Consider the following 18,609-nt stretch of genomic DNA (forward strand, 5'->3'; position numbering starts at 1 on the left):
ATTTAAGCGGTTAGCGGTCAATACTGACTGGTTAAACAGTGCTGAATATTGGAGGGGGAGGGGGTAAGCTTCTAAAACATCTTTTATATGAATGTGCACAGGGCAAACATTTTCAGTTTATTTTTGGTTTATTTGGCCTTTTCCTCCAATTCTCATTAAAGTTCAGAGGTAATAAATGTTTTTTTTTAAATAAGTCTTATAAGTTTTTAACACGGGCTGATCAACTTTGCATGCGTTCAAATGATTTTACACACACTAAAATGTTAAAGGCACACTAACAAATGCACATGTCTACTCTCTTCCTGTCATGAGACCACAAATAGAAAGGATGCCAAGAAATACTTCCCCCGAAATGATACCAATACAGTGCATCTCCAATGAACTAAGAAAGATCCGGACAGATTCTGAATATCGCTCTGCCCCTCCTTCCAACGATCCAAACTCTGAATGTCTCTCCCTCCGAATCCCAATAAATACCACGTACACACACTCAAACTACAGGGGCCCTTTTACTAAAGTGCGTTAAGGTTTTGTGGTTAACACCAAAAATGAATGTGTCAAGTGCGAAGTTTGCACACTAGTTGTTGGGAATGTGCCCAAGATGTCCTTTGCAATTACCGTGCTGAAATGCTGATCACCGTGCACTGTCACTGCTCACAATTAGCGCAGTACTTGCTGCCTCCTATTGAGGAGGAGCTAAATGACCCCACCCTAACAGCACAATTGACCCTTATTCACTGTGGGGCTCATTTTCAAAAGAGAAAAATTTCCAAACGGTGGCATAAATCTGCATTTCAAAACCAATGTTTTTCTATGAAGTCCGTCAAAAGTGCATTCAAATCACAAGTGGGCATGTCAGAGGCGTGCTAAGGGCAGGATCTGGGTGTCCCTTGGATGTTTTTCTGCCATAATGGAATAAAACAAAAACATCCAGGGTTCTAAGCTGGACATTTTGGTCTAGACCTGTTTTATTTAAGCCACAAAAAAGTGCCCTAAATGATCAGATAACCACTGGAGAGAATCAGGGATGGCCTTCCCTTACTTCCCCAAAGGTCACTAACCCCCTCCCACCCCCAAAAAATGTGATTAAAAACATTGCTTGCCAGCCTCAGATGTAATACTCAGGTTCATTAGAGCAGCACACAGATCCCTGGAGTTCTCTAGTGTTGGGTGCAGTGCACTGCACATAGGGGGACCCAGGCCCATACCCCCCCCTACCTGTTACACTTGTGATGGAAACTGTGAGCCCTCCAAAACTCAATAGAGAATCCACAAAGCGTGGAGAACTCAAAGACCCACGGATACTCCTGATGCAGGCCCTTTGGCCGAAACACAACGGTTGTGTCGAGTCAAATATACGAGCCAAATATACTAATTAATAAAATTTGGTTTTAGCTTTACTGTGATCCAGTCTCTGGGACTCCTGGTTTTGTGCCCACTTTTTTGTTTGTTTTAGCCCTCCAAAACTCACCAGAAACCCACTATACCCAACATATAGGTGCCCTGTTCACCCATAACAGCTACTATAGTGGCAAACAGTTGGGGGTAGTGGGTTTTGGGGTACTCAGCAGACAAGATAAGGGAGCAGCAGTGAGATGTGTACCTGGGAGCATTTATTTGAAGTCCACTGCAGTGCCCCTAGGGTACCTCATTGCTCTCCTGGGATGTCTGTGTGGCCAGTCTACTAAGAATGCTGGCTCCTCCTAATACCTTGATTTTGTGCAATTTTCACTTGGATGTTTTTTGGTTTTTTTTTTTTTTTTTCGAAAATGGACCGAAAAGATAAATGCACAAAAACGTCTAGCAAATAGATGTCTTAAAAAAAAAAGGCAGGTGTTTTTCTGTTTTGAAAATGGCTATATTCCCCACTTGAATTCTGGAAGTTTTCAGCAAAACGTTCAAAGTTGGACTTAGACGTCACATCGAAAATGCCCCTCTGTATGTTTACAACGCCAACTGCAAGATGCTGCTATCCACATCCATTTTCTGCCTGTGCCTCACCTAGTTCCCACCCCTAACTGCTCTCCTGACAGTTGGTGCATGAGCAGTAGCGGTTAACGTGTGCTAATTCATGCATTAATCTCCAGATTCTATATCGGTTGCTCAAAGTGGGCTCCTTTTGGGCATGAATCCCAGATGCATGCATAAACTAATTAGTCAATTAGGCATTAGCAATCAATTATTGGTATTAATTAGAGTTAATTGGCAGTAATTAGGCATTAAACATGCATCTGCCCTACACCCTATTCTATAACGTGCACCTAAATTTTATAGTGCACAACTCAAAGGGGGTGTGGCTATGGGATGGGTATTCTCCAAAATTAGGCACAATGTTGTAGAATATTTGCATTTACGCGCCCATCTGCCATAAGTTGGACACAAGGACGTACACTTGCACTAAGTGCTATTCTATAAAGGTTACTTAGTGCTAAGTGACCTTTATGGAATTGGCGCTTACCACAGATCTTAGGCACCGAATTTTAGGCACCATTTACTGAATCTGTCCCTAAGTGCTTAACACACCTTAGTAAAACACCCCCCCCCCCCCAATAGACTTCTTTCTTCTACTTACCTCTTGGAGAGGTATGTTGACGAGGTTCATCAGTTCTTTTACAGCTCCTCTGAGGTCCTGTAGCAAGAGGTTCTGGCAACTCCCAGAATGCTGTTCTGCAAGAATTGGATCCTCCGTACTAGCCAGGTTCTGCAGCCATTCCCATTCCTCTCTGAAGAAAGTTGAAGATTTCAGTCATGAACTATTGTTTTCTTTAATGAAACACACACACACACATATGAGCAGCACAAGTTTCGTCTCTTATTTTTAAGACAACCTAATATTAACTAGGAGATCATGAAAGTGCAAAGAATAGCATTTCAAGTACCATGGGCTTGATCCAAATAGGTAAATTGTCTGAATAAACTACTGTAACGTAATTGATCTCTGGAATATGTGTAGTTATTTCTACTGTTAGGGTGACTATCACATTTTCCAGTGGGGTAGCCAGATCTGCCATTTTGGGTGAGCCCAGAATTAACATGGGTGGGCCCTTCCCAAACTTCCCCTATCCTATATTTCTCTCCCTGGATCTGACATATGCCCTCCTTCCATCTGCGGCCCAACAACTCCACCTCTCTCTGAAATCCCCGTCCCCCCAGCCGCTCTAACTCAGAACTATCACCAATGGCAGCAGAAGTTCCTATTCTCTGCCTACCATTGTCCCTGTAGATTTCCCTCTGCTGGCACTGACATCACTTCCTGTTTCTTCACTGGCTGTATGTGGCAGAGGGAAGCCTGTGGGGCTAGCACAGGCAGGGGATAGAAATCGCTGCTGCTGTCAGTGACAGTCCTGAGGAAACACATAGGAGAGGGTGGAGGTTCAGAAGGAGGGGCAGATGCTGGATCTGAAGGTGGAGGAGAGGAAGACAGGAGGACAGCAAGGCAGAACCAATGAAGTGTTTTGAGGGCCTAATTGACCACCAGACATGATGGGCCTGAGCCAAGAATGGGTGGGTCTGTAGCCACCCAGCCCACCCATATCTATGCCAATGATATTTTGTAGGAGTTAGGTTGAGGGTTTAGTGGACAACAATCTGTATTAGCATATAAGTTGAATCTCCACCCCTGTCTTAGATCATGAGGAAATTTTATGACAAGTTGCCTAGCCTGGAAGTTCAAATATTTTGAGGCTATTTTATAAGGAGGGGGATAATCGAAAGGGATGCCCAAGTTTTGTTGAGGATGCCCTCGCAAAACATCCCGATGGAGGGGTGGGGAAACTCGTATTATCAAAACAAGATGGACGTCCATCTTTCGTTTCGATAATACGCTCGGGGACGCCCAAATCTTGAAATTTTGGTCGTCCTTAGAGATGGTCGTCCGTAGACTTGATTGTTTCTGATTTTCGGCAATAATGGAAACCAAGGATGCCCATTTCAGAAACGACCAAATAGCTTGTAAGCCATTTGGACGTGGAAGGAGCCAGCATTTGTAGAGCACTGGTCCCCCTCACATGCCAGGACACACCAACCTAGGGAGCACTGCAGTAGACTTCATAAGATGCTCCCAGGAACATAGCTCCCTTACCTTTTCTGTTGAGCCCCCAACCCCCCCCCCCCTAAAACCCACTACCCACAACTGTACACCACTACCATAGCCTTTATGGATGAAGGGGGGCACCTAGATGTGGGTACAGTGGGTTTGTGGTGGGTTTTGGAGGGCTTGCTGTTTCCTCCACAAATGTAACAAGTAAGGAGGGTGATGGGCCTGGGTCCGCCTGCCTGAAGTGCACTGCACCCACTAAAACTGCTCCAGGTACCTGCATACTGCTGTGATGGAGCTGAGTATGACATCTGAGGCTGGCAAAAAATATTTTGAAAGATATCTTTTGAGGGTGGAAGGGGGTTAGTGACCACTGGGGGAGTAAGGGGAGGTCATCCTTGATTCTCTCCGATTGTCATCTGGTCATTTTGGCCACCTTTTGTGCCTTGGTCATAAGAAAAACAGGACAAGATAAAGTCTTCCAAGTGCTCGTCAGGGACGCCTTTTTGTTTTCCATTATGGGTCGAGGACGTCCATGTGTTAGGCACCCCCAAGTCCCACCTTCGCTATGCCTCCGATACGCCCCCTTGAACTATGGCCTTCCCTGCGACGGAAAGCAATTGGGGACATCCAAAATTGGCTTTCGATTATACCGATTTGGGTGACCCTGTGAGAAGGACGCCCATCTTCCGATTTGTTTCGAAAGATGGACGTCCTTCTCGTTTGAAAATGAGCCCAATAGATGCCTATGTGTCTTTATAAATTAGCCTCACTGTAACCACACAGTGGTGGCTTAAATGTACCCCTGGAGCAGATATAAATGTACATGGGTGAAGTATGCATGGAGGTGCATAGTTTACAAATCACACATGTTCTTCATGACATGCCTGCACTCTGCCCAAAATTCACCCTTGAACATGCCACATGTGAATCACGTAAAACTGAACACCTTCTTGTCATCAGGCCTACTTTTATGCACATAACCCATGAGGCAATTTATTCATGCAAAACAAGGTTTGCGTGAAAAATTCCTTTGTAAAGTGACCCCCTATCAGTGGAGGTAGTCTGAGTCACCTAGAATGATCTGACTCTTTGTGACAACTTAAAGAGCTCAGGAGCCCAAATTTTGTTCTTCTGCCAACTGCGTGGGTAATCTTATGTAACATGTGTCTTCTTGCTGCTCAGTTTTCCCAACTGTAATTGAATAATAAGCGTGTTCTTTCTTTTCTTTGGAAGCTATAAAACAGATGAGGCATGATATTTGTTAGCTAAGCACCATGTTTCTGACATAATTAAAAATCTTGTTTGGGTTATATTTAGATGGAAATTTATGCATAAACAGAAATACTAATTGGAAAAATACTTATAGGTAAGGCCAAAATATTTCTGGAGCAGCAGCTTTTCTGTTGGATGCATCCCTGTGGTTCACATGTTCAAATTCTGGGAATGTGAACTCAAAGGCGGATTAAGAGACCTTTTAACAAAGCTGCAGTAAGCACTAATGCGTGCTTACTGCAGCAAAAAATAGAGTACTGCAGGGCACGCTGAGGTGTTCTGTGGTAATTTGTGGATGTGCGCACACTAGCTATGCACTAAAAAAAGAAAATTCATTTTTTTGAACTGGGGCAGGTCTGGGGGAAGCGAGTGGGTGTGTTCTGCACTCAACAGTTAATGCAGCTACATTGCCGCATGCTAACTGATTAGCACATGCTTAGCACGAGAACCCTTATTGTCTAAATAATGATTGCCAGTAGGGACTTGTATGCTAATAGCCATGCACTGATGGGAAAATTAGCATGTGCCCATTAATACAGAAAATAGAAAAATCAACCATTTTACCCCAGTGGTAAAAATGACCTTAGCACACGAGATTGACCCATGTAACAACAAGTTAAGGCCACTTTTTATCACTGTTTGGTAAAAGGGTTCCTAAACGAATAACAGTCACATTTGGGTAATAACACACAATTATAACATCTGTGAATTTCTTTACATTAGGGTACTCTAAATACACAATATTATTTTTCCAATAGTGTTATCACTGATTTCTTTGAAATCCCGAATAGAGCTTTGAGTTTGTGCTAGGGTACAGTTTAATCTTTGTGCTATTATTTTCAGAATTCGGGACCCCCCCCCCTCGGTTTGACTGGGGGGAGGGTTAATAACATTGACGGAGTTGGACCAAGGAAGAGAGGAATAGTGAGGATGGGAAGGTGGGGGGGGGGGTGTAGGGAGTGTGTCTTAGGAGAACAGAAACTGGGAAGGTTAGGATGGTAACCTTAGTGCACCCTTTTCTCTTGACATACTTAGACTACTGTAATGCTTTGTTTATAGGCATGGCCACTAAAGAGGTTAGGCAGCTACAAATAGTGCAAAATACTGCCATCAAATTAGTTGTGGGTGCAAGAAAATTTGATCATGCAGCCCCATTGCTACAGTCAGAAGACTGGAACCCTATTGGGCTCATTTTCAAAAGAGAAGGACGCCCATCTTTCGACACAAATCGGAAGATGGACGTCCTTCGCACAGAAACGTCCAAATTGGTATAATCGAAAGCCGATTTTGGAAGTTCCCAACTGCACTCCGTCGAAGGGAGGGAAAAGTTCAAGGGGGAGTATCGGAGGCATAACGAAGGCGGGCATGCCTAACACTTGGATGTCCTTGACCATAATCGAAAAAAAGAAGGACGTTCCTGAAGAGCACTTGGACGTTTTCACTTGGACCTGTTTTTCTTATGACTAAGGCACAAAAGGTGCCCGAAATGACCAGATGACCTCCCGTTACTCCTCCAGTGGTCACTAACCCCCTCCCACCCTCAAAAAACATCTGTAAAAATATTTTGTGCCAGCCTCAGATGTCATACTCAGCTCCATCACAGCAGTATGCAGGTACCTGGAGCAGTTTTAGTGGGTGCAGTGCACTTCAGGCAGGCGGACCCAGGCCCATCACCCTCCCTACTTGTTACATTTGTGGAGGAAATAGCGAGCTTTCGAAAACCCACCACACACCCACTGTACCCACATCTAGGTGCCCCCTTCACCAGTAAGGGCTATGGTAGTGGTGTACAGTTGTGGGTAGTGGGTTTTGGGCGGCTCATCACACAAGCTATGTTTCTGGGAGCAATTTATGAAGTCCATTGCAGTGCCCCCTAGGGTGCTCGGTTGATGTCCTGGCATGTCAGGGGAACCAGTGCACTACAAATGCTGGCTTCTCCCACGACCAAATGGCTTGCATTTGGTCGTTTCTGAGATGGATGTCCTTGGTTTCGAAAATCGCCGAAAATCAGAAACGTCCATGTCTAGGGACGACCAAATATAGGGACGACCAAATTTAAGGATTTGGATGTCCCTGACTGTATTTTTGAAACAAAAGATGGACTTCCATCTTGTTTCGAAAATACGGGTTTCCACGCCCCTGGATCGGGACGTTTTGTGAGGAAGTCCAAATCAAAACTTGGACGTCCCTTTCAAAAATGCCCCTCCATGTAATACAGACTAGAATATAAAATTTTACTTCTGGTACACACAGTCCTTCACACAAGTTTACCTTTGTTTCTCTTGGGATGCTTAACCCCTTATGTTACCTCTTATACTCTTTGTTCATCTAATCAGAATTTTTTAGGGATTCCCTCCTTCCATCAAATTTTTTCAGAATGCATTTTGCAAATCTATATTTAATCTTGTAGTGCCCACTTTACGGAATGGGCTCCCTCTGGATCTCTGAATGGAGCCTTCGCTCTCAAGCTTTAAAACAGAGTTAAAAATGTACCTATTTAGCAAAGCCTTTACATTGTGAATGATTTTCTCTTGCCCCTCTTGGCTCACTTTGGAGGATATAGGACAGTGAGTCCGAGACCTGTGAGACCTTTGGTGAAATATTATCCTCTTTCTTTACTGTTTGATTAGAGTTCCTTTCTTTTTTCTATAGTGTATACTGTAAACCATTTAAACCTTAAAACTTGAGAATAGGCATGGAAGTGTTATTCAGCTAGTATGTTCACATTAGCACTCGCTAACGCTAACATGGAATTAATGTAGGAACACATAGTGCATCCTCAACAGAAGTGCTCCTGTGTGATTGTTTTTCAAATCCAATGTGCTAATCCGAGTATTAGTGCACGACCTGCAAAAGAAGAGAAATGACGATTTTTATGCCGCCACAAATCCGGGTTTAGAACGTGGGAAAATCCCAGATTAGAACGCTAAACCCAGATTAAAATGGCGTGTTTCTAGAAAAGGGTTTGGAAATGCCAACATTTGGGAGAAGTGGTTGAGTTGAGCACCATGCGGTCCTTTTGTAAAAGGGTCTGGATAGCTGTCCTTGACCACAATCTTCACATAGAGGGCAACTCTATAACTTGGTGCCTCAGTTAGGCAGCTCCATGCAACGCACTGAACATCAATTCTATAATGGCACTGACATTGACACACCTACATTTGGGCAGGTGCACTTATGCCAGGTCTATAGCTGACGTTAGTTGGAATGGTACACTTAAGTTCACCATGCAGTGGGCACAACTTATATTGTTCCTTCAAGAATGACCCTCTAGTGGTAGTACCACGAGACCACTGCTAGGGGTCATTGGTGCCATTTGGAATCCAGGCGCCGACCCAGGTAGCGGCAGAGAGGAAACATTGCTACCTGGATCCACTTGACCACCAATGCTGCCCCCAGTAGGTCCAAGGAGAAGGTCAGGGTAGGGGGAAGAGTACAGCACTTGGGGGTCCAGGTATCAGTGTTAGGAGGTGAGGTTTGGAGTTGGCTGATGGGCTCTTGTGGGGCTTGTTGTGGGGGGTTTGGGCCTTGATTGGGGATATTGGATTTGTCAGGAAGGATCCAACTCCAGCGAAGAAGATGTGATGTTGGAGGGGGGAATTCGGGACAGGTGGTGCAGGTAGTTGTAAAGTGCTTTAAAGCACAGCCAATACCTTACATCAGTGTTTCCCAAGTCCTGTCCTGGAGTACCCCTTGCCAGTCAGATTTTCAGGATATCCACAATGAATATGCATGAAAGAGATTTGCATATAATGGAGGCAGTGTATGAAAATCAAGTTCATGCATAATTGTGGATATCCTGAAAACCTGACTGGCAAGGGGTACACCAGGACTGGAGTTGGGAAACACTGCCTTACATGGCTGATAGTGCAGATGGCCTGGTGGTTGTAACAGTGTGGCCATGCATTAATAGTGTGCCCTGTGTGCTAAATGCAGGACATGCCCTCTTGCATTTACTGCACAGGCTTTGCAGTTACCAAATATTAGTTTTTGGTGTAAACGTGTAGTAACCGTAAAACTTAGTGCACTTTAGAGAAGGGGCCACATGGCTTCCTAATTTCACTAGCATTGACATTCAACAAGCACGGTGATGGGACTAAGTTAAGCATCAGTGACCTAACCTATTCAGCAGATATAAACTAGACATATAGGGGTAGATATACAAAGTGATTTAAATGGCCAGGAGACTGACCAGTTAAATTGTATGTGTGTGGATTTCTACTAATATTCAGTTGCATTTAACTTGTTAATGCCACTGAATAACAGCACTAACCGACAAGCACAAAATCGGCTATTTTGTGGGTGGTACCGGGGCATAGGCGCCGACTCCGTGGGTGCTGTGGGTGCACAAGCACCCCCAATATTTTCAGCCACTCAGGCACTGGCAGGGGCGGGGGGCGCCGACTTCTGAAGGGCACCGCCGCTGCTTACCCCTCCGACGTTGCAGCTGAGGCTGAGCGTCTATTTAAATTTATCTCCGTCGCAGCGTCCCGCCTTCTTCAGCGTCAGTGAAAGTGCTGGCCGCTAGCAGCCTTCCCTTCCCTTCGCTCGACAATGTCCCGCCCTCGCGGAAATGATGTCAGAAGAAGGCGGGACACTGCCGAGCGAAGCGAAGGGAAGGCTGCTAGCGGCCAGCGCTTTCACTGACGCTGAAGAAGGCGGGACACTGTTGAGCAAAGTGAAGGGAAGGCTGCTAGCGAGCGGCCAGTGCTTTCACGGAGGTAAATTTAAATAGAAGAGGGCGGGCAGGTGAACATGGGAGTGGGAGGGTAGGGTAGGTGAGAGAAAACTAGCATTGATCGATGGAGGGGAAGGCAGGGCCCAGGGAGAGAGGAGGGAAATGGCTTGATATGGATGGATGGAGCATGGAGGTGGGGAGAGAGGAGCATTGATGGATCATGGGAGGGCAGGGCCCTGGAGAGAGGAGGGAAATGGCTTGATATGGATGGATGGAGCATGGAGGTGGGGAGAGAGGAGCATCGATGGATCATGGGAGGGCAGGGCCCAGGGAGAGAGGAGGGAAATGGCTTGATATGGATGGATGGAGGTGGGGAGAGAGGAGCATCGATGGACATGGATCATGGGAGGGCAGGGCCCAGGGAGAGAGGAAGAAATTGCTGGACATGGAGGGGCAGGGAGGAAGGAGAATTGCTTGACATGGATGGATGGAGGTGAGGAGAGAGGAGCATGGACATGGATCATGGGAGGGCAGGGCCCAGGGAGAGTGGAGAAATTGCTGGACATGGAGAGGAGGGCAGGGGAGAGAGGAGAATTGCTGGATATGGATTGATGGAGGGGGCAGGGGAGAGAGGAGCATTGATGGACATGGATAGGAGGGCAGGGGAGGAAGAAGAATTGCTTGATATGGATGGATGGAGGGGGGGCAGCAGGGAAGAGAGGAGAATTACTGGATGGAGGGCAGCGGAGTTGCTGGACATGGGTGGATGGAGGGCATGGGAGAGGAGAGTTGCTGAACATAGGTGGATGGAAAGGAGCAGAGAGTTGCTGGACATGGATGGAGGGGAGGGCAGTGGAGAGAGGAGAGTTGCTGGACATGGGCGGGTGGAAGGGAGGGCAGGGAGAGAATTGTTGGACATGGATGGAGGGGAGGGAAGACAGGAACGAGATGCACATGGTTAGAGGGGAGAGAGAAGAAATGCTGGACATGGATGGAGGGGAGGGAAGAGAGAGGAAGGAGATGAGATGAGGGAAAAGGAAGAGAGGAGAAAAACTGCACATGGATGGAGAAAATAGGCAGAAGCTGGATCCACTGGACAGTCAAGTCTGCGGAGGACCCAGCTTTTACTTATGGATATAGAGCAAGAAATGAAGAAGACAGGAGGAAAGTAAAGAAATAAATAGAAAGGAAGCCCAGGAAACGGAGTTAAGAGGACAGATAGCAGCAGAATCAGATACTGGGCCAGCATGATCAGAAAAACTAGACAACAAAGGTAGAAAAAAATCATTTTATTTTCATTTTAGTGTTTGGAATATGTCCACTTTGAGAATTTACATCTGCTACATCTGTTGTCTTATTTTGCAATGTATAGCAATGTGTTTCTTTCTGTTTGTCTGGTATTGTGCTGCATGCAGGGTCTAACTTCTTAGGATTTCAGGTTAATTTTTGAAGAATTTGAAGAGGGGCTATCTCTGTTCTGCATGTGTGACTGCAAGGCTAAGTGTCTGAATAGGGATCTGTTTGTTAGATTCTGAGATTTTGCTAACACATTGTTTTTCAGAGTTGGCAAGACTGTCTGTTCTCATAATTCATGGTTTGTGTCATTTAGAGTATAATGGAGCTGTAACAGCTTACAGAAATTATTTATAATGAAAACAAAAAAAAAAAGTTATTTTTCTTCTATACTGGTGTAATATTTTCAATGATGCCATGGCTGGTAAAAGGAGTGTGACTACTGTAGGGGCGGAGCCATAGTGATCCCACCCCTGGATGTGTAGGGGCGCTGACTAATAGGCTGCAGGAGGACGCCAGAAACCCTAGGACCGGCTCTGCACCCGCCGGAAGTTGGAAGTTTCCTTCGCAGCCAGCCTACCTGCCCAGTGCCCGCCCTATTCTCCATCAGTTCTCCGCCGGTCTGTCCTCACCTTCCTGTGTGCCGCCCAGAATTTTAAAACTCATCTTACCTCGGGTCCCGGCGGCAGCATTGAAAGGCGAGCAGGCTCGGCTCTTCAGCCTTCCCTTCTCTCTCAGCTCTGGTCCTGCTCTCATTTTCTGTTTCCACAAGGGTGTGACCAGAGCTGAGAGAGAAGGGAAGGCTGAAGCATCGAGCCTGCTCGCCTTTCACTGCTGCCGCCGGGACCCCAAGGTAAGATGAGTTTTAAAATTCTGGGCGGCATGCAGGAAGGCGAGGACGGACCGACCGAGGACTGTTGTGGGAGAAGAGGTCAGGCTGGGGTTGGGACTGGCACTCGGAGGAGAGGGGGGCCTGGAACTTGGAGGGGAGGGAGGGGGCGGGGGAATGCACCACCTGTTAAAAAAAAAATTCAGCACCCCCAATCATTTTGAAAAGTTGGCTCCTATGTACCGGGGGGGGGGGGGGGGGGTCAAATTCAGCACTTAACTGCATAAGGTAACCACATAATTAGGACCACGTAAAACACAGTCCTATTTTTATGAGGTTCATCTTATGAAGTTAAGAGCTAAATATCAAACTTAACCACATAGGTTTTAGCTGACTGCATACAACCGGATGTTCAGTGCTGGTGCTTGAATTGAATTGAATAACAGCATTTATAGCCCGCTTAACCACCAAGTTCAAAGAGGGTTACAAAAGAAATATAATATAAAATAATATATAATATAATATATTCCAGCTTTGAATATCCAGGAATAACTCCGTTGGCGGTGAACAAAACACTCACTGCTGCCAGCTGAATACCGGACCCACAATTTCACTTGTCCTAAATTTAGGAGCATAAAAAGTGGGTGGGAACTGGGGTAGACTTAGGGGGGAGCATAGCAGTAATTTTCAGCACTAGGCTCATAAGGCCCATATATGTAGGAACTGGATATGACCACTGACAGAATTCTGTGCTCAGTTCCCACAGAAGCCATTCTTCTAGCCATACTGGGTCAGACCAATGTGCATTTCCTGTCCAAAACAGAAACTTGGACTGCCGACAGAAGAGAAACAGCTACAGGGTCATGGAATGCAACACTCTCTCTGCCTCCCTGCCAGGGGTGGACTGACCATTTGGGCAACTGGGTAGTGCCCGAGGGCCCAGAGGTTCTAGGGTGCCCAGAGGCTCTGCCCAGTTGCCTGCCGCCGCACACTACAGTCCCCATGGAGCCCTGGGGGTCTTGTGACCACTGCTGCTTTTCTTCCTGGTTGCAGTGCTGTGTTTACAAAATGGCTGCCGAGACTCCCGTGGTATTCTCGCGAGAGGCAAAACTACCATGGGAAGTCTCGGCAGCCATTTTGTACACACGGCACTGCGCCGGGCAGAGTAGAGGCAGCAGGTGTACAGGAAAGAGGGGATTTATTTTCTGCCCCAAAGAAGCCACAGCCACTAGACCACCAGGGCCCTTCAAGGTGCGGGGTAGGGAGACAGTGGCAACACGGTGGGAGGGAGGCAGCACGGCGAGGGTTGGGGCACTGGTGGTGGCAGCAGCAGCATGGCGGTGGGGGGGGGGGGGGGTAGCAGCAGCATGGTGAGAGGGGAACAGAGTACTCTCAGTGCCCGGGGGCCCACAGTACTCTCAGTCCGCCTCTGCTACCTGCCACTATCTTTCTAGTTCAGGAATAGAGGGTATAGAGAGCTACAAGAGAGGGAAGAGAAATGGACAAAGCTGTGCCTACACAGAATTCCGATTAGTTATAGTGCTTGATATTTTGCACACTTTAACACAGAGACAACTCTTTCATTTATACTTCTGTAATGTAGTCTACTTTGTTCCACAGCCTACCTTGAAATATTAGAATTAGCACGGATCCTAACATGACAGAGGATATTGGGTAGCCTTTCAGGCACTAGCACGCGTATCTGGTCCACAGCACTGCAGAGTTTCAGGTAACCCAGGTAAAGGCCTGGAGGCAGAGCCTGGCTGCTCCTCTTGTGGTAAGACAATTTTTCCTGTGGACAAAGAACACGCCTCTGTGAGAATCTGTGCTGACATAGTGGCAACAAGCCTCTCAGCTTTCTTTGGCTTCCCCTTTCTATTCACTTGTAGTCACACATACGAACTTAAGAAATGTTGGGTTGGACCAAAGGTATATCAAGACCAATCTGTGTCACTAGGAAGCACCTGACAGATCCCAAAGAATAGGATACATTTCTTGCCGCCCCTCCCAGGGATTAGCCATAACATTCTGAAGTCTAGCTGTCTAATAATTATTTATGGACATCTCCTCTAGAAATTTGTCAAAAACCGCTTGTAAACTGAGTTATGTTAGATGTCTTGTCTAATTCCCAGTGTTATTTCCAAATTACCAAAAGGGAGCAGAAGAACAAAAGTCCACACTTCGCAGCAAAACACATTTGGTGCTTTTTAGCTTGTGTTGTTACTGCAGCTACAAAGGTGTTCTACGAGGTTGCACGCTTGTGATTTAAAGTTCATGGTACAAAATTTAGCAGACCTTTGCTGTGTGTTTTTTTTTTTTTGTTTGTTTTTTTGCTGAGGACATTCTATGCCACATCAAGTGTTGATTAGGACAAGTTCAGACTCCTGATACAGGCCATTCAACTGAAACATGGCCCATGTTGAGTCGTTTAGAAGATATTCATTAAAATGTTTTGAGCACCATCGTTTTGTGTTTTTCACCTCCACTGTTCCTTGTGCATTTCACATTACCACCAGAAATGCTCCTGCAGAGACAGTACATACAGATTAGCTCTAAGACTGTGAAATCCCTTTTGGCAGTGCTATATGGTGACTAGGGGTAACAGTCTCCACAGAGCAGTTTCTCTCTAGTACTAGAATTTCGGTCTAATACTATAAAGAAATACAGACTTTACACAATAGGATGGTGCAGTTTTTGCCCATTCTTTTTGATAGCTAACACCTTATTCTAAACTAACAATAAATTTGATGCCTCCTTTGAATTTCTCTCTTCTGTCTTGCAATCTATTCCCTTACGTCCTCCCCCAGATGACCTTGCTACTCGTCTTAATGATTTTAACGTCTTCCTGGCCAACAGCTTGATCAGGTGGCTCCACGGATTTTTCGCTCCTCCGTTCCTCGTGCTCGTTCCCCCTGGTTCTCGCCTGACCTCTGACTTCTCAAATCCTACCTTCATCACGCCGAGCGAAAGTGGCACTGGTCACCATCCCCAGTACTATCTCTTGAGTTTCGCATCCATTCTCGTGAATTCTGTGTGGCTGTACATAAAGGGAAGCACAAATACTTTCACTGGTGCATCTCTTTAGTTGCTAAGCATCCATAAGCTCTCTTCCACATCCTTAACCATTTCCCCCCTCATCCACGTTGTCCCCCACCTATGATCTCTCAGTTCTCATCTTAACCTCCATTGCTGACTTCTGGATCTCCAAAACTGCTAATTATCTGCAATCACTTTCTTCTGCTCCTCTCCTCTCCCATGCCCCAATTGCTCAGTCATCCCTGCTCCCTACCACTGCTCTCCCTACAGCTTCTTGGACTACTTTCAATACACTCTCCTCTCTTATGATCTCTAAAGCCTTTGCTTCCATTAATCCTTGTTCCTCCTCCTTGGACCCTTGGCCAGCTCATCTGGTCCAGCATCTTTCCTCTCTCTTACTCCCCTTTCTTCTACCACTTCTCCAAGCCAGCCTCCTCCAGAGATTCATTCCCCACTGTTGAAAACATGTGCTAGTCACCCTGCTCCTTATAAAACCTTCTCTTGACCCTGCTGTTCCCTCTAAATTTTGCCCCATCTCCAATCTGCCCTTCTTCTCAAAATTACTTGAGAAAATGGTCTTTTATCAACTTGATGCCTATATCACTGACAACAATGTTCTTCATCCCCTTCAAGCAGGCTTTCGCCGAGAACACAATACCGAAACCCTGTTGATTGCCCTCCACAACATCATTTGTTCTGCACTTGACCAATATTGCTCTGTGATCCTTCTCTCTCTTGATCTCTCTTCTGCATTTGACCTTATCAACCACACACTGCTTTTTCACTGCTTCTATTCCATAGGTATTTCAGCCACTGTGTTCTCCTGGTTCCAACCGAATGTTTCAACTATCCTACTGCAACTCACTATTGCCCACTTATCCTGTTACCTCTGAAGTTCCCCAGGGTTCACTTCTGGCCCCTGTTCTCTTTAATTTCTTTCTCTCCCCTCTTCTCACGATCATCCAAAATTTCCCCTTATTGTTAAGTGGATGATATCCAGATCCTCTTCTGAGTCTCTGACCCCTCCTCAGCAATGCAATTGCCTTCCCCAATCCCTGAGCTCCTTTCCTCTCTGCTCCACCTATTAACGGTTGCTCCCTGCCTTTTATTGACTCCATAAAACTCTTAGGGGTCATCTTTGTCTCTTTCTAACCACAGGTCAGTGCTGTTATCCATTCCTTTTTTGTTGCTTTACATCATATTCATGCTATTTGCTCACTCTTCTTGTCATACCTCATTCACATCCTTCTTTTGGCTCTGGTTATTTCCTGTCTCAACTATTGTAATTCACTTTATTCTGGCCTCCCTCTTTTCTCCTTGAAATGCCTCCAGACCATTCAGTCCACTGCTGTCAAACGTCTTCACTGAGCTCATTTCAATCACCTCACTCCCCTCCTTATTTCTGAGCACTGGCTTCCTCTTTCATTCTGAATTAAATTCAGACCTGGTTCTTGTGTTTAAGGGTTGACTCCCCTCTGCTCCTGCCTATAATAATCATCTCTTAATTCCCTATGCCCCCAGCTGCTCCTCTAACTATGGTTTACTTAACCTTCCCTTCATTTCTGCTTTTCATCTCAAAGTCTCCTGTTAAACTGCCTTCGGGCCAAAGCTTTGGAATTCCCTCCCTCCACACCTCAGAAGTAAACCTTCTCTCCCTGCAACTTCAAATCTCTTCTCAAGACCTATCTCTTCCAAGAAGCATTCAAATCTTCCACTCACCTGCTCCGAAACCTTCTCCTCTCATCCTTTCTTTTACTGTTCAAGCACTTTATTGTAAACCACATTGAGGCCACTGTTGGATGCATTGCGGTGTATCAATCATCATTTTAAATAAATAACAAATATTCTCCCTTTCATCAAGACAAAGATGCGAAGGATAATTTTACAAAGGCTTTCTATGTGTGGAACTCAGTTTTCCCTTTCTAAAAACACTCCAGCTGATAATCAGCTGCAGTGGTCAGCTAGAGACCATGACAGTCATTTTGACGGGGCAGTAGTGTGTAGAGTTTGTTCCTGTCCCCAACGCCTCTACTGGACTACTCTGGATGATAGATAGACTGGGGGAGGGGAGGTATTGCTTGGTTTGAGGGAGGGGGATCAGAAGAAGGGGCTGTTCTGGGGGGGGGGGGGGGGATTGGAAGAAGGGCTGTCCACAGTTCTGCACCTAATGTTAGGCACAAGCACTTATGCCAGCCAACAGCCATTAAAAACAAGATTAAATTTAAGATACTAGTCCTGGCCTATTGAGCACTTTATGATGGTAACCCTGGTTTATTTAGCTTCTCTCACCACTCCATATGTCCCCCCATGCTTTCTTCATTTGATAAATGATCATAGATTAGTCCTTCCTGGTCCCTCTCATGCGAGTTGGGAGTCTACTAGAAACAGCACCTTCCTCTTTATAACCAAATTTCGCCCTTTCCTTTCTGAGCACACTACCAGAATCCTCATCCACACTCTTATCACCAATCACTTAGACTATTGCAACTTGCTTCTCACAGGTCTCCCACTTAGCCATCTCTCTCCTCTTCAATCTGTTCAAAATCCTGCTGCACAACTAATATTCTGCCAGTGTCGTTATGCTCATATTAGCCATCTCCTCATCACTTCATTGGCTTCCTATCCGTTTCCGCATACAATTCAAACTCCTCTTATTGACCTATAAGTGCATTCACTCTGCAGCTCCTCAGTACCTCTCCACTCTCATCTCTCCCTACATTCCTCCCCGGGAACTCCGTTCACTGGGTAAATGTCTCTTATCTGCACCCTTCTCCTCCACTGCTAACTCCAGACTCCGTTCCTTTTATCTTGCTGCACCATGTGCCTGGAATAGACTTCCTGAGCCGGTACGTCAAGCTCCATCTCTGGCCATCTTGAAATCTAAGCTAAAAGCCCACTTTTTTGATGCTGCTTTTAACTCCTAACCCTTATTCACTTGTTCAGAACCCTTATTTATCATCCTCACTTTAATATTCCCTTATCTCTTGTTTGTCCTGTTTGTCTGTCCTAATTAGATTGTAAGCTCTGTCGAGCAGGGACTGTCTCTTCATGTTCAAGTGTACAGCGCTGCATACGTCTAGTAGTGCTATAGAAATGATAAGTAGTAGTAGTAGTAAATAGCACCTTCCTCTTTATAACACGCTCCCTTTGGAATGAACTGCCCCTATATTTACACACAGAACTTTCTTATATGAAATTTAGAGCATCCCTAAAAACACATTTTTTTTTGTGTTGCTTTCAGAGGGTTGCCGGGGCCTAGATGGAAGGCTAACTTGTAAATGTGCATCTTAGCTAGTTGAGTGGTCCATTCGAACAAAAGAGCTGTGATCTCTACCTCAGCACTCGAGTGTGTCCTTCTCCTGTTTGACTGCTTCTTTGCTATTGTTTTTTGGAGTTCTGTTCTTTTTCTGGTAAAATGGAAGCCAAGTTGACTTGTATTGCAACTAAGGCAGTACAGCAAAA

The 18,609-nt window shown here is 45.6% G+C and overlaps 1 protein-coding gene across 1 annotated transcript in view; it reads right to left on the reverse strand.

Annotated features, from left to right (window-relative positions):
- Window positions 1–18,609, reverse strand: part of LOC115476518 (ankyrin repeat and fibronectin type-III domain-containing protein 1-like) — a 1,054,756-nt gene that overhangs the window by 49,269 nt on the left and 986,878 nt on the right. Inside the window, exons 18-19 of the mRNA XM_030212932.1 lie at window positions 13,737–13,903; window positions 2,573–2,723 (exon numbers count right to left, since the gene is read on the reverse strand). Coding sequence (XP_030068792.1) covers window positions 2,573–2,723; window positions 13,737–13,903 — 318 coding nt within the window. The remainder of the gene's footprint in view (window positions 1–2,572; window positions 2,724–13,736; window positions 13,904–18,609) is intronic.

This window comes from Microcaecilia unicolor, chromosome 8 (assembly GCF_901765095.1).
Source record: "Microcaecilia unicolor chromosome 8, aMicUni1.1, whole genome shotgun sequence".
NCBI lineage: Eukaryota > Metazoa > Chordata > Amphibia > Gymnophiona > Siphonopidae > Microcaecilia > Microcaecilia unicolor.